This window comes from Amia ocellicauda, chromosome 4, assembly GCF_036373705.1.
Source record: "Amia ocellicauda isolate fAmiCal2 chromosome 4, fAmiCal2.hap1, whole genome shotgun sequence".
Taxonomy (NCBI): Eukaryota; Metazoa; Chordata; class Actinopteri; order Amiiformes; family Amiidae; genus Amia; species Amia ocellicauda.
In genome coordinates, this window is record NC_089853.1 from 6,723,885 (window position 1) to 6,749,974 (window position 26,090).

The window sequence follows — 26,090 nt, forward strand, 5'->3', positions numbered from 1 at the left end:
CTGCCACCCAACACGCACCCTTACAAACATGCACACAACTAAACTAAAGGGCTGAGCAGTGACGGGTCGGGTGTGCAGACTTTGTGTTTCTGTGCACAAGGCGCACACATAGTTTTGCAAAACTTGAATGTCATGCATGCATGCATTATTATAATTATAATTAATGTTTACTCTTCTCCTTCTCAACATGAACACTACAACAGCCAAGCGGCAATAGTACTTCATGAAACAATGAATTATATTGCACTGTAACGAGATTCAAGGGATCTCTGACTGCAGCTGCTCCGCCCGACGTACATCTTCCGTACTACCGTGCGCGGTGACGTCACGCACGCCTTGACCAATCGGCTTGTGGAAACGGATGCTTCCTTGTGTTTGAAAATATTCGCGGCGTTTCCCCCTGAAATGCGCCGGGATACAGTGGACTACATTGTCAGAGCCCGCTGTGTTTTCATTGTTTAATTTAACTAGGGCCAGGTTGGCCGATACCGCATAAGGTGAGTGTTATTCGTGTCTAAGATGGGCATTTAGTCTGGAAGAGGAGGTCTGTTTAATCCCGCCGAGATGAGAGTTGGAAAAGGCCGGTGTGCGGGTGTGCGAGCAGCGCAGGCCGTCGGTGCGTTTTCACTTCATGTCAAACACAACACCTCGTTTTGACCCATGGACACACTTTAGTTAGTTGTTGGGTGTGTTCATGTTGTTTTCAAGTGTCTGGATATGCTTTAGTGCACAAGTTACCCAGAATAAACCCCAAGTCTCTCTGAATGCCACAGACACTGTTGTTGTTGTTTATTATGGACATACATATGCTGCATTAACAACTGCCGGGTTTTCTTCCGCCCTGTGATGGTAACTTGTGATCTCGTTAAAGTGCTTTGCTAAACAAAAACAAGATCTTATGGGGAAACGGGGGGATTGACTCTGATGATGATCGTGCATTAAATATACTGTGTGAAGTGTCTGAATGAAACCCCAGAGACTGGGAAGCAGTTGGGCTTGTCCAGGACTATGATGCAAAGCTACACCTTGAATTGGGCTACATTTCACTGGAGCCCCAGGAAACCAGCCGTGCAATAAGTGTGGAAATGTTAAAGTACCTTAAACAAGTCATAATACATCTTCACAGTTGTGTAAAATGCTTCCCTCGCACTTCCAATGTGTGTTTGAACAATTTGTGCAAAGGATCATTGTGGTTATTCGCCTACATTTTGAATGGCACTGGTTTATTGATCTCTGCAGCCTTGCTTCAGTCAAGCACACTGTCAGTAGTATGCCTCTGTCTCCATCTTCATCTGGCTTCTCTTCCCTCAGTGACTCGGTCTCTCGGACTCGTCTTCTTGGTTCTGACAGAGAGGGGTGGACCATGGCGTCGGGCAGCCAGGGCGACGTCTGCAGCCACGTGAAGGTGGTGGTGCGCGTGCGGCCGGAGAACGCCCGGGAGAAGGAGGGCAGCTGCAGGAAGGTGGTGCACGTGGTGGACAACCACATGCTGGTCTTCGACCCCAAGGAGCAGGAAGTGAGCTTCTTCCAGAACCGCAGGGTCCGCAACCGGGACGTCAACAAGAGGGCCAACAAGGACCTGAAGTTCGTGTTCGACGGCGTGTTTGCCGAAGACTCGACGCAGGCGGAGGTGTTCGAGAACTCGACCAAGGGAGTGGTGGACGGGGTCCTGAACGGGTACAACTGCACAGGTGAGGTTTCAGATTCCCGACGCCCCCCCACCCAGGTGCTGTAACGCACTTGACTCGCGTGTAACAAAGTGTTAAGCTCACCGTTTCCTGTACATGTGTGTGTGTGTGTTTTGCGGGGTACAAAATCTGGGCAATTTTCTTTCAGTTTAAAGCTGGTCTGTTAGATCTAGTTGGTGAAGGCCCTTGGCATCAGTGTAACAGCAGGAAGTTCAGTGTCTCTCGGTCAGTCACATTGTGTAGAAGACTTTGGGTTGTGTAAGAGTGTGTGTGTATTTTATTGCCGAACAAATCACCTCTGAAGGAATATAGGGGGAAAAATCGAGACTGGTCTCCGGTCCACGACGAACTCAATCGTAATCCTCTCTCTCCCCATCCAAATCCCTCCAGTGTTCGCCTACGGTGCCACCGGCGCCGGCAAGACCCACACGATGCTGGGCATGGCAAACGAGCCTGGGGTGATGTACCACACCATGAAGGAGCTGTACAGCCGCATCGAGCAGGTCAAGGACGAGAAGGTTTTCGACATTGCCGTCTCGTACCTGGAGGTGAGTGGTTATTTTCCACCTCGTTCTGAAGAGACACACTGGTGTGTTTGATGTGGCGGGGTGTACGCTGTGTGGGGTGAATACGCAGTTTTCAGTGGTTGTATTTCACAGCAACGCACCTCGGCCAGCATGTTGGTTCATTCAAAGTAGAAACACTTACTCAGTAGATTAAAAACTAAAAATGGGTTTGAACAGGGGATGTGCTACAACTGACTGGAAGACAGCAAATGTCAAACCAATCCACAAGAAAGGGGACAAAACTGAGCCAGGAAATTACAGACCAATCAGTCTCACCTGCATCACCTGTAAAATGTTGGAAAAAATGATTAGACATATTCTTGGAGATAGTCAACATGGGTTTAGACGAGGCAGATCATGTCTTAATAATTTATTAGAATTTATTGAACATGCAACTGCAGCTGTAGATCATGTGAAAGCATATGATATGATATACTTAGATTGTCAAAAAGCTTTTGATAAGGTTCCACACCAAAGACTGATCCTCAAATTGGAAGCTGCAGGCATTCAGGGTAATGTAAGTAGATGGATTATGAACTGGTTGATGTCTAGGAAACAGAGGGTGTCGATTAGAGGAGTCGCTTCTAACTGGAGTGAGGTTGTTAGTGGAGTTCCACAGGGATCAGTACTAGGGCCTTTGCTTTTTCTAATCTATATTAATGATCTGGACTCTGGGATAGTTAGCAAACTTGTCAAATTTGCAGATGATACTAAAATAGGTGGCTCAGCAGATACAATCTTGGCAGCACAAGCTATTCAGAGGGACTTGGATAATATTCAGTTGTGGGCCGACACCTGGCAGATGAAATCAATGTGGACAAGTGCAAGATATAACACGCAGGTAACAAAAATGTCCACTATAATTACACTATGGGAGGAATAGAACTAGATGAAGTAACGCATGAGAAAGACCTAGGAGTCTACATGGACTCCTCACTTTCTCCATCCAAACAATGTGGGGAAGCAATAAAAAAGGCAAACGCAATGCTAGGGTATATTGTCAAAAGTGTAGAATTGAGAACAAGGGCAGTGATGTTCAGACTGTACAATGCACTAGTTAGAGCTCATCTGGATACTGTGTGCAGTTCTGGGCTCCACACTTCAAGAAAGATATCGCTGCTCTAGAGGCAGTTCAGAGGAGAGCAACCAGACTTATTCCAGGTCTGAAGGGAATGTCCTACTGAGAAACTGAGGACCTGAACCTTTTCACCCTGGAACAGAGGAGACTACGTGGGGACTTGATCCAAGTCTTCAAAATCATGAAAGGCATCGACCACATCAAACCAGAGGAGCTTTTCCAGATCAGCAGGGACACACGCACCCGGGGACACGAATGGAAATTGGGCTTCAAGGCATTCAAGACAGAAAACAGGAGACACTTCTTCACACAGAGAGGCGTCACAATCTGAACAAACTCCCCAGCAATGTGGTTGAAGAGACAATTTGGATCCTTGGATCACTTAGATATTAATAAACACCAAAAGAGCACGATGGGTCGAATGGCCCCCTCTCATTTGTAAACTTTCTTATGTTCTTATGTGTCGCCAAAGACTTTCTCCCCCCCCAATCATTGACCAATTGTGCCCTGCTGACCTACCCCGTGGGCAGAACAAGTGGAAGATAAAGAACTGCCAATGATACGATTGATCTTCACTCGTGATTCTCTAGTTTTTGGTTTGTTTACTCCTGCGCAGACCCCACATTGACTGCTCTCCGTGTCTCGCAGGTGTATAACGAGCAGATCAGGGACCTGCTGAGCAACTCGGGCCCCCTGGCCGTGCGGGAAGACGGCAGCCACGGCGTCGTGGTGCAGGGACTGGCGCTGCATCAGGTACGTGACACGGGGAACCAGATCAGAACGGGCCTCTCTGGCGAATGATGGTTTAAAACGAGGAGGTACTGCTGCCTTTCTGACGTTCTCAGGGGAATCGCCAGAGTTGGATGAGAATAATCGTGTTTTTGTTTTTTTAGAGTTATGAATGTGATTCTGCTACCTGATTGAGGTATTTGTCTCCCCCACCCCTACTATTGACCGCTTCAGGAAAACCCCCCACCTGGGCAGTTAATCTGAGTCTGTGCCTCAGAGACCACCCCCTCTTGGGCATCCCTGTTTCTCCACATTTGTGTTGCTGTCGAACCCAGTTGGGTGATTTAAAAATCCGTCTCTTGTTCAGGTTTTTTTTTTTATTTTATTTTATTTTATTTTTTTAAATTTCTCATCTCTTTAGTTTCAATTCACTTAAAACGATCTATAAAAAGAACTCCGTATTGATCAGCGGCCTCTAAAGATAACTAGGTTCTTTTGTATCGTTTCCCAACACTTTGTAGCCTAAATCCGCGGAGCACATCCTCGAAGCGCTGGATTACGGCAACAGGAATCGAACGCAGCACCCCACTGATGTGAACGCCTCCTCCTCGCGGTCCCACGCCGTGTTCCAGGTAAACGGGCCCCCGGCATCCGTTTTGGAGGGCAGCATCCGCGGGTTCGGGTCTCGGCTCCTCCGGGCTGTTGGCGTGGTTTGCGGCCGATCCACATGTTGAAATAGTTTGATCAAATTCAAGAATTGTTCCACAGAACCTTTAAATCCTGAACAAATTTCTTGTGTGTTTGTGTGCATATGAATATAATTAATCTTGGGGGGATTAGAGCATCATATTTGGGATTGAAATGGTGTTAAAACAACCTAAACAATCTTTTCAGTCGTTCAGACGTACCATATCTCAAACTCAAACCGTTGTGTCGACCTGCTGGTGAGATTCTCCTCTCCCCTCCTGGTCAGATTTACGTGAAGCAGCAGGATAAGACGGCGAGTATCAACCAGAACGTGCGCATCGCCAAAATGAGCCTGATCGACCTGGCCGGGTCTGAGAGGGCCAGCGCCACCAACACCAAGGGCATGAGGTTCCGCGAGGGGGCCAACATCAACCGGTCCCTCCTGGCGCTGGGCAACGTCATCAACGCCCTGGCGGACCCCAAGGTAGGCGCTGCGTTTGACTTTCCTGCATTGTGGTTTAAGCCAGAAAGTGTGTGTTGATGCCAGAGATGTTCCTGGCCAGAGAAAGAGGATGTGCTTGAGAGGATTTTGAGTTTTCGGTGCCTCTTCTTTTCAGTGTGTTGGTACATGCATGTGATGTTATTTCTTTAAGAAAGACCAAACCTTGTTGGGATACTAGTGTACTCCAGAACAAGTGTACTATATATGTATTAATTGTCCATACGTGTTTTATTTTGGGGGGACAAGGTGGATGTTAAATAAGTCCAACTCGAGAGAACTCTAGTCCGAAGGCCCGTTTTCTGTTGGGTCACTTATATATTGATGCGTTTTCTGTGGATGTATATGGTTTCCCGGTTTTGCGTATCCCGTGTCAGGCTGAAACGTGAGCGGGGGGAGGGTCAGTCAGCCTCCTGGTACTGAAAGATAAGCCGGGAGAGGCTGTGCGGAGGGGTGCTGATGTAATGTGGTGGAAGGGGCACCGCACGGGTGAGAGAGAGAGGGAGGCCAGGAGCACGCCGGGGCCGTTTCCATCCGTGGGGGGCGGCCCGGTGAATTCACCTCCGCACCTGTTGTGTTCTGTTTCTCTTCTGGAATGACAGTTCTGGCTCTGAATTTAAATCATTGGCGTCCCCTGGTCCTCCTGTTGTTCCCCATGTGTGATGATGGAAAACGGACGCTGTCATCCCCCCGGTGTCTGTGCTGAGTGCGCTGTTTACAAGCCCTCAGGGCCTGACTGGAAACTCATGAGGGGAAGAGGGGCTGTAACATCATGGGGGGGGTATCTGTCAGGCTATGTTTTTGCTCTTGGGTGTGAATACAAATACCACTGATTGAGAAGCTCTACCACGAAAGCAAACAACGGCTCAAGGACCGTCTCAAACGAAGCCACGGCTCATTGACAAACCTCGGACGCCTTTGTCCGCCTTGATCCTGACTGGTTCAAAGATCTAAGGTGTGAGATCTGTTTGTGGAGAAGAGAAAAGCCAAAGAAAACGGGAGCATATTCCTCTCCCGTCCCAGCGTTTTGCAGCCGCAGTCTCCGAGAGAATCCAGACCGAGGTCCTCGGTTTTCTTCCGTCTCTCATCCCTCAAATCCCCAGGAATGAAAATCATCCCGGGGAGGGATTACGCCGCATCTTTCTCAGAAAAGGTCCAGATGCTTTCTGCCGTTTTCTCCTATTGCACCAATAGCGTCTGAATTGCACCTGGGCCGCTTTCTTAGAAGGATCAGACCCATTAAGCCCTCTTCCCCCCGGCTCGTTATATGACAATCTCATTAGCCCATGACCAAGAGACTACCGTGAGCATTGAAGGAAAAGAAGGGAGAAACAGCTGTGAAATGTCATTTTCTCTAATAAGTAAAGGTTATTTTCCAGTGCCTGCACAACTCCTCCCCCCCCACCCCATCTTTCTGTGAGATGTGCTTATTTAGTTCATTTGTAAAAAGGGAATCTGACAAAAGCGTATATTTTCACTTCAGGCTTTGAATAGGGAAATCATCAGTATTTTGACCTTGGTTTATATGACAGTTAGCCTATTATTTGCAACTTGGAGAGAAAAAGAAAGAAAGAAAGAGAGAGAGAGAACGGGGGGGTTATGACTCAGACTCGTATTTTTGTCCGTTCCTTACAGAAGTCTCATTCGGTCTTGTGGTTTGAACGATTAAGCCTTACAATGAAATCTCCTAAGCCGCAGCATTTTGACCTGATCGCCGCATCTGAATCTTGTTGTTGTTGTTTGTGTTTGATCTCGAAATGAAAGTCGCTCAACACAAAGTCCTCCAAACGCATCAAAGTGTTTTCGTTTGTCTTCCCTGTTTCATTGTGTGGGTCTTGGATTTGCGAAGCTGTCCGCTCGCTGGCAGCGCAACTCTTGTTTTTAGTTAAATATTTGTTTTGTTTCTTTAATTACACATTTTGACGGTTGATCCGCACTAATCCTCCTTTTGTAGTTCATAACTCTCAATAAAGCCTCTTTTTAAACCTTAATGTTAAAAAGTATTGCCATTCAACAGGGGAGGAAAAAAAAAAAAAAAACCTGAGTAATATATTAGTTCCCTTTGAACCCCCAGTGAAATGCTTGTAAATATTTTACTCTAATTGAAGCAGTTGGGCCACCTGTCTGTCGCTGCAGACTGACCCAACGTCTCTCGGCTCCCCGGCATAATGTAAATCTATTGCTTATACAAGGGTTAGCTCTGCAGGTCCCGCGGGGTTCCCCTCTATCAGCCGGCCTGGTCTAATTGTTTCCACACTGGTCCGCAGCTCGGCGTTAACCCCTCGTCCTCTCGGGCGCCATCTCGGCCTGCAGCTGCCCGGGCGTCGGGGAGAGGCCTCGACCGTCAGCCAGGGTGCCGAGGGTTAAATGAACCCTGCCGGCCTCCTGAGCCATAAAACAGGTGACAGAAACCATCATGCTGCAATAATCAAAACCATACCCTTTACAGCCCTCCGAGGGTACGTTATCGGCTCTAATTCACGGAGCTCCGCGGTCGGGGAGCGAATTAGAACCAGCGCTGGTAAAACGTGTTAATGTGGGGTTAAAACGCATTAAAGCGGCAGAGTGTTGCGTGATTTGTGTGTGTGCGAGAGGCCAGAGAGGTGCGCCAATGCTGCACACACTCTCCCAGCGTTCTTCCGAGTTTGAAACTATAATATATAAATAAACGACAAGCTGTCTGCTCTCCGCCCCGAAGTGTGACTGAAGGCGTGTTTTATGGTTGTAGTGGGCCCTAGATAGTATGACACCTTTGCCTAGTTGTTGTGAGCCCTCTTTCCTCGGTGTTGGTGCCAGGTTGTGGGTATTTCCAGATTAGTGCACTTGGCATAACCCCCATCCTCGTCTGCTGGGTCTTTGCTTACAGGGCTAATTCAGTAAGTCTGACGTCACAAGTCTGGGAAATGGAAGTTGCAAATCTAGCCTGATATCCTCGCCTCCATAGGAGTATCATCGCACAGCTGAGTGTGCAGATAAGAGGACCGCAACAGTTCAAGCGAGGGGGGGGAGGTTTTCAAGTTTGATGATCCAAACCACAATTTGTTGTCCTTCGTAACGGGAGCTTCAGCTTTCTGCACCGTTTATTAGACCCACTAGCCTGAAGCCACTGTGTGAAACCAAAATAGTGACTGAATTACACCCACTTACATAATAATAATTATACCAGTGATAATGAGTCACTCTTTGAGACAGAAAGCAGGGTATCAGACGCCTAATGAAGGGTTGTTATTGAAGTTTTTTCCAGTGTTTGTATCCCACTTATATCGCTGCTGTCGGCCCTAATGGCACAGCCCATCAGTGCCGGCGTAAGAGACTTATTTTTCTAAGTGCTTTATACTTGGCTCTGTGGTCGGGCCCGATACAGTGCGTCTGGGTATTGTTTCATACTATCTGCATTCATTAGCCTGTTACCGAGTCGTCTCATCTTGCACGGGTCCCGGGGGAGCCCGCATACGAGCCGCTCGCGTTGAGTAAACGCCGCCTGAACGTGCTAGCGGTGTACGGTAACGTGATGCCATGACGCCGACGCCGCACTGGACGAAGGCTGTTTGGTTACTGTGTGCGGTTGTGCCCGTCTCCCTCCATTCATCTCTTTAGATCTCAGCGCATTAGACAGAGCAGGAACCGAGATGTGTGTGTGTGTGTGTGTGTGTGTGTGTGTTTTATTTCTTTGCATTTACACGCTTTCATTCATTCAGAATAATTCCCAGAGCCAACAAATGCAACTGCCTGAGCAAGTCTGTCAGCCTCTCTCTGCTCTCCTCGTGTTGTGGACTTGATTTTGCAGTTATTTTGGTTTTATGGCACGCATTGCGTCACTGAGACTTTTATAACCCCATTTCGCACACTCCCATCCTTTATGTGTGTTTACTTGACTTTTCACTTGTTCGTCAGCATTAAAGTGTGTGTGTAAAGGGTTAAAACTTGTTTACTTTCAGCCAGCATTAGTTTCCCTGCCAATAACAAGATTTAACAAAAACAATAATGTTTTTACAATCATGTAAATATACAATGCCCTGTGTAAATCAATCCACTCCAAACGTTAATTGACTTAGGTCCAATTACTGTCGAAAATCCAGCCGAGCCGCTGAGTGTTTCACGCTCCTTCCTCTAGTTTTGTGCAACATGTTTTAATTACTGGGGAAACTCAAAATGGGAAGTGGTGTTAGAGGAAACTAGAGGAAGGAGCACAACATTTTAAAATTAAGCCTACACCTTAGGTCTATTTATACATCCTCCCCACCCAGGCTGTAGCAGAGTGCATGGATTTAAATCTGACCTAGAAATAAAGTGAATATCTTCAGCTAATACTTGTTTTGTCGTTCCCAATCCCCCCCCCATCCCCAGTGTAAATCCTATAAAGCGGAGTTTATTACCATATATAATGAATGGCCGCAGCCTGTTTTATATGGCATTACGGACGGAGCGCTATTCCCCACAGGGTGCCTGCTGGGGAATTGGCTTCGGTGGAGTAAATTTTGGTAATGAAATGGCCAATTTCCTTAAGTGGGACAAAGAGGCGGCCTCCTAAATCCCTCACCCCCCCCCCCCTTCCCACCACCACCACCTCGACCCTCACCGAGCCACGGGTCCCCCAAGCGTATCGATTCCTGCGTCTGACATGGAGACGTATGAATTCTGTTTCCAGATGTGAAAAGATCACAACAGCTGGCCAGCACTGTAGGGTGTCTCTCACTTTTCTGTTTCTGTTTTATTTGTGCATTTGTTTGTCTGGGTTTGATGGGAGCTGGATAGTGATTGTGGCTGGGTTTTTTGAATGATTGTGAGTGTTTGCGAGTAGGGGGGAAGTACATGAAGGGAAAGGTATCGTCTTTTTACAATGTTTCTTTCCCATTCCCCAGTTGCTTGTGTTTTTCAGATCATTTCAATATATTTTTAAGCCAATTCCATGTTTTAAATCAGCCTCTCTCACACCTCTTGTGTAATTCAATTTCTGAGTTGTGATTCGGTTCTGAAGGGTAATCATTGTCCCACAGTCATTGTTGGTGCCTGTCTTTCAGATGTAATTCTGGACTATACAGAAGCCAGGGTTGTGTTGTTGCTCCTGCCAGCAGATGCTTTGCATGTCAGAAACGGCGGACGGGAGTGTGGTTCAGGATTTATGTTGTGGAATGTGTTTCATGGGATGAAACTCTCATTTTGTGGGCGGTTTCTCTTTGGGAAGACGAGGCATTGTCAGGAGAAGGTTGGTGCCTTCCTCTGTTCATCCGCCCTGACGGGTTTTGTTGTAAGTTGTTCTCTTTCTTTCACAATGAAGGAGCAAAGCTGTGGTTTCAGTGCGTGTTTGTGTCGGACAGATCTTGCAACATTCCTAATACACTGGGTTAAATTTACATTGGTTTCCCGACGAGAATGAGTTGAAACTCTGTTGCTTCAGAAATCTTGCCAAAAATGTCGTGATGCTCACTAGATTAATTGATATATGGCACCGAATGCACTGAAGGCCGCAGTTTTATAAGCTGTAGCGCTTGGCAATATCTGAAAATGAACAGAACAAAAACCCTGACGGGGGAGCTTTATTGTGGAGCAGAGGCACAGTTGAATGCACTTAATATCAGTTTGGGTCGAGGGCATTGCCGACATGGCCAGTTCAGGGCCATTGTTCCCTTAATCGTTTGCATGTTCAAAGGAGCCCCGTCGAAAACTAATTCTGTCCCTGCAGATTAGCGGCTGTCTGTCAAAGAACGTACCGGTCCTCTGCAAGTAAACATGTTGTGCTGTGTATTGTATGAGTAAAACCCGCTTTTGTAGCAACAACAAAAGAGACACCTGTATTTGCTTTCCACCTGTGTTGTTGTTAGTGAGGTTGGGGGTGCAACGAGGTCATGCTCGAACGCGAGACCCACAACGTCTGTTTTCACACCATCAATTAAATCATGCAAGGCATTTGTGATTAATTCTATAGTTTCCTTCAGTCTGATATACTTGGAAGTGCATCAAAGGGATCACAGATAGTTGCCCTGCGGTTTCTCTCACACTGGGCAAGGGGAGTAGTAAACAAATGCCAGCTTTAGAGAGTGGAGCTGGAGTCAGCCCATCTCTAAGCGTTTCAGACTCCAGGCCGGCCGGCTCATATGCTTGCTTGCTCTAATGGTGCCGGACTACAGGCGTGAGTCATCGCTAGATCGAAGTGCCAGGTTACTGTGGGGATTGACCGGTTTGCTCTGCAGGTACATTTTGTTTACTTGCCAAAATATAAATCTGAAAGGGTGGAAATCTCCCCAGCGGACTCGTAATTGGAGTCTCAGACCCTCGAACAACAGTATAAAAGCTCCAGAAATTCGCATTGCTGTCTAGGAGTCCAAACCCCCTTGATTCTGATCCTTTTCTCTTCTTTAAAGGGTCTTATCCAGGCCTTCATCATTAATGCCAAATTTTATTTTTTTACTTCAGAGAATTGCCAGTAGAGATTTTAAACCAAAATAGCTTAACATATTGCAGTGTACTGCACCCCCAACCTATCGAAACAACAGGTTGCTGTTTCTGCAGGATGATGAAAACGAGAAATGCAGAAGTAATATTTTGCCTCGGACTCCATTTCACTGGAGATGCACACGTGTCTCGTCTCGATATATGCGTGTAGCCCAGACCGATCGCTCATTATAATTCATAAATAATACAGGACCGCATCAATCTCATCTGAGATTACCTGAAAACCCTGTCAGTAATCATTTACACACTTCTTTTACAGATCCTAACTTAAATCTGCATTGAGTTCTGCTTCTAATGGACAGTTGGTTTGGATCCTTCTGTGTCAGATCTATATTAAATTTGAATATTTCTTCCTTGATTGCTATTCCAGAGCAAGAAATCACACATCCCGTACCGGGACAGCAAACTGACCCGTTTGCTCAAGGACTCGCTGGGGGGGAACTGCCGCACCATCATGATCGCCAACGTCAGCCCCTCCTCGCTGTCCTACGACGACACCTACAACACGCTGAAGTACGCCAACCGGGCCAAGGACATCAAGTCTGCGGTATGTGCACTTCCTCTGTCATGAATTCATGAGATGATTTGTTACTTTTTGTTGCCCAGCTTCTCATGGAAACTGAACTGCTTTCCAGGGCGAGTGTGTTGATGTTGATCTCATAACATTAAACATTATAGACTGAACGTCATGTGGCTTTTTAAAAATGTCTTTAAATGCATTTAATTCCTGCAGTGAAAGTGCACCTGAAGTGGTTCCCAAAAACGTTTTTGCTCAAATACCTTTTCTGTGTGTCTTCCAGTTGAAGAGCAACGTGGTCAACCTGGACAGCCACGTCAGCCAATACGCCGTGATCTGCGAGAAGCAAAAGAAAGAGGTAAGCGATCCGGCGTGGGGGTGCCGCTATTTAAATCAATTCATTGCTTTTCTGGGTGACTTCTCGCTTGGTACCAATCTGTTGTCCTGCTTGCAGATTCTCCTGCTCAAGCAGAAGCTGAAGGAGTACGAGGAGAAGACGACGTCGGTCCCAGTCGAGCGGCACTTGAGTCTCCTGTCCGTCTCCCATCAGAGACAGGCTGAGATCGAGAAGTGAGTTTGTTTCATCCCTCTAACCGTTATCGCTATTTCTCCACCTGCTTTCAACAAAGACTTACCGCTCTGCTGTAGTCTATGCGTTGTTGTTCTCTTCTAATTTTAGAGCAACTCAGGGAAGTTGTAGAGCGTCGCACACCTCTCTCAGGATGTGAGTTTAGGAGTCCCCGTTGGGCGGCCGCATGTTTTTGTTGTGGTTTCAGAGAAAACAATGCAGAAGTGTGTGTTAAAGCCAGCCGTGCGGAAAGTGTTTAAATATTGTGTGCGTGAACTGCCGGGGGCACGACCTCGCCTGGGTCACATCCCCCCCCACCCCCAAAGAATCAACAAATCAAGCATTTTTATTCTAACTCTCTCTGCCAGCTGTGAGTTTTCCGCCCTGACTGAATCTGATGCGAGTTGTTTTTTTTGCTCTGAGGCAGTTGAGTTTCATCGCATGCGTGTTCCCACAGGCCACGCTTAATCCCAGGAAGAAAACCTGATTTAACTCCACAATAGATGGAAAAATTACATTTTTGCAAGAGCCTAATAAGGCTTGATCGTATTCTTCACAGACCACAATGTTTATTTACTTAATCTTTTTTTTTAAATGGTGCGGCAAAGCAACGGTCTGACATCCCTGTACAGCTCAGTCGGGCGGAGATTTCTTTACATACGAAGCAAACGAGAGACCGGCTCGCTTGTCGGATTCATCGGCTTCATTTCCTTCAATTAGACCCACGGAAATGTCATTATGTTGGTCAGAGGTTTGCGTCTCCTCCGCCTCCCCTTCCCTGGCAGTACATTTCTGCACGTATTAAAAATTCAAAAGTTGGTCAAAACAGCAGCAGCTCCGACGTCATCGCAGGTGCATTGAGGATTGCAGTCACATCCCGGCCGGTTTGGTGTTATTTCTGTGGAATACTGATGCCGGTCTGCCCTGTTTGTTTACCGGTGCAGTAGAGACGACGGATTCGTCCAGCACGGTTCGCAAAACTTCACTTTCTCTGTAATGGCACCTCTCTTAGTTAACCGCATGCACAGCAGTCCTGCAGACAAAGCCATTTAGACTGTCACCCCACCCAGGCCAGTTTTCTAATATCGATCTGTTAACACTCCAGTTTTGCCGGGAGATTCCTGTGTGACACTTAACCCCCTGTACCGAGTGTATGTGAACAGTATCGCAGTTTCTTCCCAATCAAACGGACAGATTTGTAGTGGGAAATGTTGCCTCGGATTTCATTCAAGGGTAAACTTCTGAATTATAATTCCGTTAATAAGCTACGAAAGTCCCTTCAACTTGTTACATTCATTCCTCTACATTCCTTCAAGAGCATTTTGACTGAGCTGTTATCTGACAAATGCGCTTGCTGTATCTTTTTACGCATACTCTAAATTTGTATTGTGCATTGATGCCTTTGCTTTGTATATAGTGTTTTGTTTTTTAATTGTAGTGGTTTTGTGTGTTTGTTTTTTGCAGCGTTAGGCCTCTTGGCCAGGTCGTGATTGTAAATGAGAATTGGTGCTCAATTGACTCTGGTTAAATAAAGGTGAAATTATATATTGTCCCGTCTCCCGTCGATTTTAATGCTAAAGGGTTTTTATTTCTGAATAGGTTGGAGGAGTCTCTGAAAAGCGTCTTCAGCAGCAGGATTGAGATTCGCAAGGAATACCTGAGCCTGGAGAAGCAGCTGAAGGAGAACGAGCTGAAGGCGCATTACCGAGAGCAGTGCCACCAGCAGATCCAGCTGCTGTGCTCGGATGACAAGGCCGAGAAGGTGAGGTGGCCCTCCCTGCGATCAGCACGGGTCGGGTGCGTCGAACATGTGACGCCTGTAGCTGGATAACGTGTGATTGTTATACATCATCCTTGTGCCATTAAACTTCACAAAAAACTAAAGACAGTGTTGACAACAGTTCAGAAGCATGCGTTGTGTGCCGCGGCTATAGCCAGGGTTAATCTGTGCCTTATATAATATACAGGAAACTGGATTTACAGTCTGGTTTATGACCAGCAATAAATAAACCCAAAAATGCTTTGCTTAAGTGACATACGTTTAAATACGACCCTCAGACAATGGTGCCAATAAATGTGCTGCAAATGGACAGATTATAAATCAAGTTCCCAAACGCTCCCTTTCTCCACAGTAAATTTAATTAAGGAGATATGCAAATCAGCAGGGTAATTTATACATTTTCAACGATGAACAATAGCTAAATTATTAAGAATTAAGCCAGTTATCTTTTTGGGGGAATGAACTCTCAGAGCATCTTGACATCCCGGGAGAGAAGCTCCCAAGAACATCCCGACATCCCCAACCTGGAGATGATTTACTGTCTCGTAATGTCTTGTGTCACTTTAAATCCTCTTACATTTTCATACTTTCCAATGAAACCCTGGATCGTCATGCAAATCCAGCCTAATTTCCATGTGGCGGCCGCACACTTTCTTGTGTTGTGAGTGTGTGTGTTTGTGAGGAGGGGGGACAGCCGAGCATCAGACAGGATTCAGCGTGTTGCCAAGTGCAATTGATTTGTCACTCTGCTCTTCATTTATACATTTTTAATTTAAAGCTGGTACGAATGGGATCGTTCCCGGCTCCGGTGAGAAATCCTCGCGGCACAGGACAGTATAGTGTCCGTAATTACCGGCAACCACAACCTCGCCACGCCTGGATTAGATTAAGCATCGTTTAAATTTCTGGGACATCCAATCCTAGGTCCCGAGTCTTACTTCTGCCTGTAGTAACGACAGAGAACACTGGTTGATAACCCGTTTTACACCTCGAAATTGAATTGTTAATATTGAAGGGGTTATTTTAACAGGGAGTCTGGAATCCGTCCCGTTTTTCACACTGCCGTGTAGCAGAAACTAAAACGAATGCAACCGTTACAGGTTTAATCTTCGATATAGGGCGAGTTGGGGAGGCGCTGGGTGTAATAACCGTGTCCTCGAAGTGTCGGAGGAACCGGTGTGAACTCTGCTCCCCATCTCAGAACGCGTCTGTCAGTGAAGGCCCCTGTGAGATGAACCGCTCTGTCCTTCTGCAGCACGGTCAGCTCCGTCTTTGAAGAAGGTCTGATGAAACGATGGCTACTTAATTGCGAGTTGACTCACAATCTTTGAAGGCATTGAAAAGGCTCAGGGCATTTCGACGCAGCGGTCTCTGCGAGAGATCGTTTGCTTCCTCCTGCTGTCCACGATCCATCGCACAACTCGTCCTCTGCGCTCTCATTTCTTGAAAACAGGACGCTCTTGCACCTGCAGCCACCGTTACTGTAGATGATGGCTGGTTTCTGTAGCAACAGCATGAAAGTGATGGTCTTTTTATCTTTTCTTTTAATCGGTTATGTATTTAACCTTTCCTGGTGATGTTTGTCTGCTTTGGCAGTGAGAATGCGGCGTGCCAATCCTCTGTGTCTATACCTGGGGTGTCAGACTCCAGTCCTGGGGGGCCGCAGTGTCTGCTTGTTTTTGTTCCAATGGGAGATCCCAATTACTTAATCACTGTCATGATTTACTCAGGTAGGCTTATATAAACCGTATCTACAAATTTGTTGATGACTCAAAACATTGAACCCACAGAACATTCTGGAGTCTGGAGAGAAGGGTTCAATTAATCCAGTTAATTGTTTAATTAGACCAATTAAGGAGCCCAAGAGCTGGGATGGAACAAAACCTCCCTCCTGGCCTTCCAGGACTGGAGTCTGACACCCCTGATCTAGACGGATGGGGAGTTGTGGGAGGTATAAACCCTGGTATCGGGGGTGGGCATCCTGCCGGGGTCCCTCGATTATAAAGGCCGGGATTCAAAAGCCCGATGTCTCTGCTCCTCCGCAGGCGACCTGCAAGCACGAGCGCAGGATGGCTTCCCTGCTGACCCAGCGCCTGCACCTCAAGAGGAGACTGCAGGAGGCGGGGAAGCGTTTCGAGGACAACGACGGCTGGCTGCACCGTGTCGAGAACGAGCTGAAGCTGTGCGACGGCCAGGGCCACATCCCTCAGGTAGGAGCAGCTCATCCCAGACCCCCAGGGGTGCGTTTTTCCAGCGCCGTGTCGCAGGGTGGGTTTAGGGGCAGGAGCTGAGAATCTGGAGCTGTGGGATTCTTAGAAAATCTTGTCAGCCTGGATTAGGAGTTGTGCGTGTTTTTGTGGTCTTCTGTTTGTGTTTCGGTCCCCCTCCTTCCTGCCTCCAATTAATGAAGCCCCATCTCAAATCCGTCCAACTGTGGAGACCTTAACGAGTGGCGATCGATGGTCTCCGCTCGTCTCCCATGCATAGCCAGTTTTACGCGCAGCCGTTTTATCTGCTTGTTGTGAGAAAAGTCACAGCCACACGATGACGCACGCACGCTTTCGGAGCAGGCCTGTTCCCGGTACTGCGGTTCTGGGATCTCGGCATCAGCGCCGACACATACGCGGAAAAAATAAAAGATTGTCCTTGACATTTTCCCCTTTCTACCCTTTTCTTTTTCTTTCCCTTCTTTCTCTTGCTCCTCAGGTCCTCCAGAAAGACTTGCGATGCCACCGGTTGCAGCTGGAGGTTTTGGACCTCAAACAGCACGTCGATCACATGACCTACCTCATCGGCCTGCAGGACCAAGAGAACAAGCAAACTAAGAAGTGGGTGAAGGCTTTTGTGTTTTAGATTTTTTAGAACTGTTGCTGGGTTCTGCTTGGGTCACCGGGCCGGGCCTAGTCACGCAACCTAACCAGTCCGCGCCGTACGAATTCTCACGGCTCGCGTTCTGTGGCGCCCCTGTCGTCCCAAGTCTAACCAGCGCCATCCTCTTCCAGGCTGCTGAGCGCCTTGCTGCCAGCCTTCAGGAGGCAGGCCCAAACCCTGAGGGAGGCAGGCCTCTGCACCCCAGCCGGCGACGCCGAACTCCGCGAGCTGGAGCAGCTGGTGCAGCGAGAGAAGGGCGTGGTGTGGGCCGACCAGCCGGAGGAGCCGCAGGAGGAGCCGCCCAGGGGCCAGCCAGAGCTCTCTGCAGTGATCGGCTTCTCGCGCCTCATGTGCCACGCCAACACACCGTGCAGTGAGTGTCACACGCCTGCTTTTGGCTCTCGGTGCCGTGTTTATCCCCGGTCAGTCCAGTCTGTTGGAAGCGCTCTGCCGCGTTGGCTCGGCCTCCTCATTAAGTCGGCTCTCGGTTCCTGTCCCAGCGGAGCCACAAGAGCCGGAAACCCGAACTGAAAAGCGTCCAGGGTTATTTATTTCTTGGCAGCCGGCACGCTGTGGGTCAAAACGATACTGCAGGTCACCTGTGTGTGACTTGTGTGATTTGTGTATTTTTCAGGCTCGGAAAAACGCGCAAGAAAAGCCCTGCAGAACCTGCAGTCCGGAGCGCTGCCGGAAAGCCCGCTCGCAAAACCTCACAAAGGTAAAAACTAAATCCTCCTCTTCTCCCCAAACCCCTCTCCTCCTTCTCTCTATTGTACGAAAGCACTGTCTTTGAATGCCGTTTGACTCTCCCAAAGGAAAACTTCGGAAGGACATCGAAAATGTCTCCGCCGGTTCAGTTGGTCAGTTTCTCTCACCTGTGTGTTGGTTCCCTAGAGAAACAGTTACATTGTTACCTATCAGTGATGAATTTGTTGGAACCCAGTATCAAATTCTTTTTATTACTGTTCTACTGTTAATTAAAATGTTAATGTTGTTAAGTGGGTCGCCTATTTCTTTCTTCAGTGCTTTATTCATCATTTTAAAAAGGCACTAAAGTGTGCGACTCCTTAACGGCTGTCCTTTGGCTTGGCCTGCACCCCTCTCTCCTCTCTCTCTCCTCTTCCTGCTCTCCAGGAATGAGTTATGCTTCTTGGTCAGGACTCTCACTGAGTCTCGTGCGCGGGTTGCGTTTGAGTTGCTGGGAAGTCGTGTGTGGAAGAGGTGTATGAAAGCTAAACGGATGAGTCGGGGGCAGATCTGATTCCTGGTGTGAATTTTGATATAAATCCCCACACAACCTCTGATCAGAGCCGTAGTCTTGCTCCTCAGCTCTCACTCTCAAATGGGACTTTCTTAATTACCTATAATAGTCAGTGATTCACCTGTATAGATGTACATTTTGTGTGTGTGTAGGCAGAGAGGCGTACTTTGTGTAAATGTTAGTTTTCTCTTAATTGCTAAAGTATGTGCTACTGACGTTGCAAAATGCTGCCCTTTCACTTGTTTTGTTTCGTTCTTGTAAACTTCCAGTCTTGCATTTTCCTTCCTACTCGTTTGCATCCCTGTTTTTTATTTTTGTGCTTTTTCTTGCCTGTAATACGTTAAGTGTCACTGTAATCGTTTCAAGATGTTTTCTGCGAGAGAAGTAGATTTCCCACCATGTGTTAAATCGAACACAGACCACCTGTTCCACTGTGGACATCATTATAGTGGATTTACAAATCCATATTTCATAGGCTTCTCTTTCTTTTTCTCTGTCCCCAAAGGCGTTTTCAAGTAAATATTTTCTTTAAGTTTCTAACGTCTTGCGTTTTTAAATGGACGCTGTTTTCACCAGAGAGCGAAGTCGGTGTCGGAAACGCTTCCTCTGTGGGCGTCCTGCTCTGTCTTGCCTGGGGAAGGTTCTTGTCCGTATGGATTAAAGGGTCTCCTCTGTCAGGAATGTGAATCAGTGTGTTTGTTGTTCTGGCCAGTTTCACTGATTCTAATCCCGCTCTTTCCCATCCTATGTTGGGGGGGAATGATGAGAAACACATTCACATCCGTTTTCTTCTCGTCTCTGGTTCTGTCCCGCTTTCGACGGTCGGATGTAGAGAAGTGTCAGTCGAGACATGCATTTATTTGATAACACTTTGTTTTCGCTCCTTTTCCGTTCCTGCACCTGTGAGTCAGTGATGCCGTTGGTGCCGATGTTATTACCCCGAATTAATGGTTGTGTTGTCGATATTCCGGGTAGTTTTTTGTCTTTGGTCTGGTCGAAGGGCACTCGTGATCGGCACGTTGACACAACAGTCTCCGCTGAGGCTGTTGGGCAGGCCGTTTAATGTTTTGATGAGTTGTTTTTGCTCGGACATGCTGGCATCGTTTGTATCAAAATTGGAAGACTGAAACCAGAAACAAAATAATTGTAAAGTTGTATCGCTCATTGGTGAAGGTTTAAATTATGTACATGTCAGCAGCCGATTTCTATAAGTTTCTCCCCTGATCATCGAGATGTGGAAGGAGCGTGCATGTGACCCGTAATGACCCAATCACACCGCACCAGGTGACCATGTGACCTGTTCTCTTGGAGCGCTCTTAGTGTCGCACAGCAGTGAAGAAGGGTGTCTAAATCCCAGTTCGACGACTTCTGCTGCAATTAAATGCTTCCAGTCCCTTCTTCCTCCCCTCGAGATCGAAGTTGTGGGGGGGTCCTGTCTGCACTTTTAGTTTTACACGTTGTCTAAATGACAGCGACACGAGCAGCTTCAGTAATGTATCAAGGACCACTCTGACCTTTTAGAGACACATCTGTTCCAGAGCTGTCGCCTGTAAGGCACAGGACGCGCTGTTCCCGGCTCGTTACAGCGCGCGGCCCCGGCGATGCTCTTTCATCCGGGATCACACTGTGACGCTCACTGGCTGCGTCAAACCCGTCGTTCATTCACAAAAAAAGCAGGAATTTCATCAGCCCCGACTCCCAGCCTCCACCTCCGTACGAGCCGCCGCCGCTTCCCGACATATTCGCCGCCGAGCGCGACTCAAATCAAATTACGCTCCGCTCGTGCGCAAGGCGGCGCCCGGCCGTGCTATTTTTAATTCAGCGCCGTTTCCAGAAATACCTCCTCATGCATGTATTAATATTCCCAAAAAATAGAGGGGGAGGCAACGCAGATCTTGGCCGTTATTTCATTCCCAAATCTCAATTAGGGCTAATCCCATTCATCACCGTCATCGTGGCATGAACCCGGCTCTGTGGGCTGTGACTCATGTTTGCTAAATATTGCTTCCTGCTTCTCGCATTAACTTACAGATCCATAAATCTTTCTCTCTCTCTCTTTCTCTCCCCTGCTTTCATGATTGTGTTCCTAGGCTTGTGATGAATGGGTTCCCCCGGCTGACGGTGCGAAGTGTAACTGAGAGAGACGTCCATCTAAATCCCCCAAAATCTTTAATGCGAGAGCCCTGTGGTCTCAGTTTCGAATCTCCAGGGAATAATATAACAATCAATACTTGGTCTTCTCTACCTCAGTAGCTTAATTAAAACATCCACTTGATTTCACTGCCCCCCACAATAAATCATTATATTTGTTTAATGTCAATTTATCCTCTTGAAGAAAGATGGGAGTGAAAATAATGGTGTAGAAGGTTCTAATTGTGTTTCTCGGTAGATGTCTTTCAAGTGCCTAAAAACAGTAGCTGAATCTTTAAGCATCTGGTCTGGACAATGAGTTCCCAGGTAATGACAAAAACCGCCCGGCAATATGTAACCGGCTTCTGGGGTACGGAAGCTGATTTTCTCTAGCCATAGACTCGTTGGTGTGTGTGTGTAAATTGCGATGGCACAACCTGGCACCACGAGGCGTCGCTTTAAATGGACACTGGTCTCAAGTCTGGTGGGGAACTGGGAATTTCTAGTTGCTCAGTTGCCGTAAGATTGGGGAAGTTTGCACCGAAAACTATCACTTTTCATTGCGTCTGTGCGTCAGTTCAAGAGAGGGCTGGAAGTTTGTGTGTTTACATTGCAGCCTCGTTCACACATCCCTGTAAGACTGTATAAGTGTTTGAACACTCATTAAACCTTGATATAATCCAGGTCAAACTGTGGATCTGAGGAAAGTAAGACTGACGGGACGCTCTCGGGTGTGGTGGGTTTTTCGAAATGGGACAATTCGCACCTTTGTGAGATTGAATGTCTCTTGTAAGTGGCTGTGAAAAATTGTTTTAGAAGGAAGATTCACGGCTTTTCCACCATGAATTGTATCGGACAGCATCACTGCTCTGTAGTTTGGGAAGAGACTGTCATGTTAAGTGACGTTTTTCCTTCGGTGTCTCCGCAGCTTCCCCAGAGGGAGAGCTCTGCTTTTTCGGGGATTTCTGGGAACCTGGTGTCTGTGGGACATCAGAGGGCTGTACTGGGGGATTTGTGGTGTCTACAGTGAGCTGTTAGATAAACTGCATTATTTATGACCTGGTTTTCCTCTCATGTCGTCATTTTTAAGCATTTAGGATGTGAGGGAGAAAAGTTTTGTATGTACGTCTGTGTAGAACTATCAAATGTGCAGTTACGTAAATTAAACTGAGTGAATTAGTTTAAAATCTCACTCGTTACTCAGAAGACAACATCTTGTCCGCAGAGCCAGTCGTATTTTCATTCTAGTGGTGCGCAAAAGGAGATTAGACACACTTCCATCCATGCATGCGTGTGCGTGTGCATCTCTTCAGAATGATTCATATCACTGCGGCTTTTCACCTCACTGTGAAGGGATCCCTCCTCATCGCCGGCACTTTCTCCCTCATTAGGTGCGTCTTGTCAAGAGCCTGCCGGCTCTCTCTGCCCCTTGGCCGGCTTTATTATTTCACCATTTGGTGTGTGGCTCGTGGCGGGGGCCGGGCGGCCGTGGAAATTCAATTTGAGGACACGATGGTTTCCTCGTTCATGTTCTTCGCACATTTCTGATGAGCCGTCAAGGTGCTTGAAAGGTCACCCGGACTCGGCCAGTTCAGCTGCAAAGAGATCTGTCTGTCTGTGTCTGTGTGTGTGTCTGTGTTTGTCTGTGTGTACTCATGCAGATGCAGTCTGTTGAATTGTCGCACTGTTTATACACTTTTGTTATAGAGTTAGGATTGTGGTTGTGGTAGATGGTGGTAAAAGCCTGTGGCCGTAAATGTGTGGCGGGCCAGTACTATAGAGACGCGGGGAACGGGCCAACAGCTCCTGACGGGGATTATAATGTGAGGCCTCCAATGTAAAAGTGTAACCCGATTCAATCGGCCGAGGCACGGTGCATCTCCGCCGCGATGCCATCCTTCTAACGAGCAACAGACCGCAATTAATGGGCTCCTGACAGGGCGTTTGGAGATAATGCGGTTGATACGTTTGCCATTTCATTAATTTGACTCCTTGTGTAATAATGCAGCCGGAGCTCTGGGAACAGTAGAGCAGTCTCTCCAGCTTTATGTGTTCGGTTTAGTTACTTTAGTTTGCCTTGCCCTCATGAGCTCCAAATCGTGTTGGCTTTTACCTTTCTTCTCTCTCTCCTTCCCCTTCCTGTCCCCTTTGTTTTCCCAGAGAGATCAAATGATCCTTGTGTCTTTGTTAAGCTTGATTTGTTTTGTGAAACCTGTAGTATCTTGAAGTGCCCGACTCTCACAAGGCCTGGAAGGGGGTTATCTCTCTATCGGTGTGAGGTCTTAGGTTTAATTTGGACCATGAATGGAATGTGATGTGAATTCCGCGGACCGCAGTCGTCCAAGGTTCGAGCTTGAGCAGATGAAACGTATCCCCAGAGTTCCTGGTCTTAAATCTGATTGGTTGTTTCATCAGACAAATGCATTGTTAGGATTCCTGCTCAAGTATTGATGTGTGTGTGAGAAGCTCCAGCTCTGCACTTGCCCTCGCCTGTCACCGCAGGCCATGTTAACCTCGCTACTTATCTACCAGCAGAAGAGCCGGCAGGAGACCCCCGGCAGAGTGCCCCGCCCCCCCTGCAGCCCTGCCAGCCGCAGCCCTCACGCATGCCAACCCGCAGAAAGCTAGCTGTCTCCCCCCTGGTGCGCGACTCAGCGATCCCCGCACCGCCGCCCCCCCGAGTCTCCGCTCTGCAGGACGCCCTGAGCCAGGAGGGCATGTACCCCCTGCAGTACACCCCCGAGGTGTGCCGGGCTCTGGACCTGGGAGACGGCAAGACCCCGGAGGGCCCGAGGGACGCTGAAAACCCTGATCCCGGGAACCCCACCTTCAACTTGGCCGAGGATGGAGAGGCGGCGGACCCCAACGCCACCATCGTCGTCTCCCCGGGATCCAGCAAACTGGACGCGGTGTTGGGCAGACGAGGAGCTGAGCAGGAGCCGGGGTGGGTGGTCTTTCCTGTCCTTTCATCTGTCTTTACCCTATATCGGTGGTCTGCCCGTGACCGCTTTTTGCCAGCCTGGGAAGCATGCGTCTGTAATTGGTGCCGTGTCTCCCACCTGCAGCGCCACCAGCACCCAATTAAACCCCACGAGAAAACGAGTGTGATCGTGCGCTGTCATAAAGGCTGCTTTCTCTGGTAACTAAGGCTACGTTTATTGCAGCGGCCCAGAATCCTTGATATTATGTTTATGGCGGAAGGCCAAAAATATTACAATTACAGCTCAATAGATTGTTTATGACAAGGCTTTTACAGATCACTAGAGCTCGATTGCATAATTGCTGGTGAGAGGCTGATTGTGCTTGAAGTGCAGAGTATATCGCCCACAGCAGCTGCGTGACCCTCACAATCGCTTAACGTTATTTTAATGTGAATTTCAATGATTTAACATCATTTTTATTTCATATAGCCAGCCTCTTCCACCGCGTCGAGTTAGTGCTCAACGTCACACCCCCGCGAAGCGCAACTTTACTTCCGACGGTTTCCAGTGCCTCAGATTCCTATTTCTGCCCATTTCTCCTGCGGTACAGAACCCGCGTCCCGCGTGTGTGATGTTGACTTGTGCTCTTGCGTCTCCTCAGGGGAGGGGTCCCATCCTTAAATGATGAGAAGAACACGCGGCAGGAAAAGCCATCGTACATGGCAATGACCTCGGCCGCGCAGAGGAAGCGCAAACTGAGGAGGTAGGTGCGCTCGTCTCCGGATCTGCAAATAATCCTCACGTTTGTTTAAATGTGTGGAAGCATCGTTGCACAGTTCCAGCTGAAGCCAGATATTCTGTCTGTAGTTAATGAGCCTCTGAACATGAGGGTCTTCTGTCTAGAGGGTTGCCTCCTGTTTGGACTGTCTAGGTTCAAAATCTGTTTTGTGTTCTGTCCTGTCCCGTGACACGTGCCGGTGTTCGAAGTCTAAGCCTCGATCTGCTCCTTGACGCTCGCGTCTCCTCCGTGTCTGGTCTGTTGCAGCTACAGCTTCAGCGCGCTGCGGGAGGCGGTGAAGGAGAACGCGCCCGGCCCCAGTGTGCCCAAGCGCCTGAAGCAGGACCTCCCGTTCAACAAGCCCCTGCGCGTGCGCAGGTTTGGAGGTATGTGCATTGCCGTCGTCCGTCCCTGCAGTTCTCCCCCGGCCTCGTTTCGCCGCGCTGCTGTCCGTGTCGGCGGCGCTCTGGCTCTAATCCGGCTGCGGCGGGGACGCGTGTGACGCAGTCCCACTCGTCTGCAACGTGGAGTGTATTTCTCTTCTCTTCTTTTGTTGTCATGGTTTTAAGGGTCTGGGGATCCGGGAGGGGGAACCACCTGTCAGCTGCTCCGTCTGTGAACCGTCAACAAGCCTGCAGCCTTCAGCCAGGAGTGTGCGCTCCTCCTCCCCTCCTCCCCAGCACACTATCCGAGGCCTTCCTGTTTTTATGGAGTGGTGTTGTTGGCTCGCAGGCCTGGAGTTCGTCCAGCACTGAGGTCTCCTCTTGATGGACTTTCTATTTTGGTACCAAATTGAACTACAGCCACAGTGGCAACATGATCTCCGCGCTCCGGTTACACTGTTTTGGAGGAAGCCAGTAACGCCCGGCTAACGTTGCTCACCAGGACAAGGCTCTCGGCATGAGTCCCGGGAAGGCGCCGGGGGTGGGGGGGGAGGGTTTCTTTAGAATTTTCTTACTGATTGGGTTTATTGGTTGGAGGGGGAAGAAAAGCAACTGTATTTGGCAAGAGAACCGCATCACACAGTGTCTTACTGCTGAAGTGTCGATCTAGTTTAACTGCTGGCGACCTGCAAAGTGGTTCAACTGTGGCTGAATTCCGGAATATGATTTCTACAGAATTAACCCCCATCAGAGATTGAACCCGGTTTATTCGTCCTTCGGGCTCGGAGTCTGTCTCGTTTCGCAGCGATGAGTCAATCTCCATTGTTTATCGTCCCACCAGGGTCCGAGGAGGTGGAGCCGGCGCGCAGGGTGGCACGCAGTGTCTCCGACATCAACCTGAACCTGGTGGGGGTCAAGAAATGGCAGCCCAAGTTCCTGAGGACAGCGAGATTAAAGAAGTGACGGACAGTGCTCTCGAGCAGCGGGGGGGCGTGATTTCAACACCGTTTAAAGAAGAGAGAGGACTGTGGATATTGTACAGCTGCCGGGCGAGGTGTGGCCATTGTAAATATGACTTTAGAAAAGAACATATCCTTTTAATTTGTACATTTTAACTCTCTTTGCTGTTTCTTGGGTGTGTTTAATAGTTTGTTTGTAATAAACACGTTGTTTTAAAGCCC

General features: G+C 48.1%; 1 protein-coding gene across 2 annotated transcripts; it reads left to right on the plus strand.

The window, feature by feature from the left end:
- The first annotated feature begins 186 nt into the window (after positions 1–186).
- Positions 187–26,090, plus strand: kif18a (kinesin family member 18A). Of its 2 annotated transcripts, none has more exons than XM_066700777.1 (18): positions 187–497; positions 1,312–1,691; positions 2,079–2,236; positions 3,981–4,085; positions 4,583–4,693; positions 5,035–5,232; positions 12,071–12,247; positions 12,501–12,575; positions 12,672–12,787; positions 14,385–14,547; positions 16,611–16,775; positions 17,272–17,393; positions 17,568–17,809; positions 18,071–18,154; positions 23,360–23,771; positions 24,410–24,511; positions 24,794–24,912; positions 25,751–26,090. In XM_066700777.1, the coding sequence occupies exons 2-18, from the start codon at positions 1,364–1,366 to the stop codon at positions 25,870–25,872; spliced, it is 2,799 nt and encodes a 932-aa protein (XP_066556874.1). In that variant the 5' UTR covers positions 187–497; positions 1,312–1,363; the 3' UTR covers positions 25,873–26,090. The 2 variants fall into 2 exon arrangements, with proteins under 2 accessions (XP_066556874.1, XP_066556875.1); XM_066700778.1 differs by having other exon boundaries at positions 23,363–23,771.

Coding starts and splice junctions, on each gene's coding strand:
- kif18a (XM_066700777.1), top strand. CDS start 1,364: ATGGCGTCGGGCAGCCAGGGCGACGTCTGCAGCCACGTGAAGGTGGTG. Junction 1,692..2,078: donor GAACGGGTACAACTGCACAG/GTGAGGTTTCAG, acceptor AAATCCCTCCAG/TGTTCGCCTACGGTGCCACC. Junction 24,512..24,793: donor AGGAAGCGCAAACTGAGGAG/GTAGGTGCGCTC, acceptor GGTCTGTTGCAG/CTACAGCTTCAGCGCGCTGC.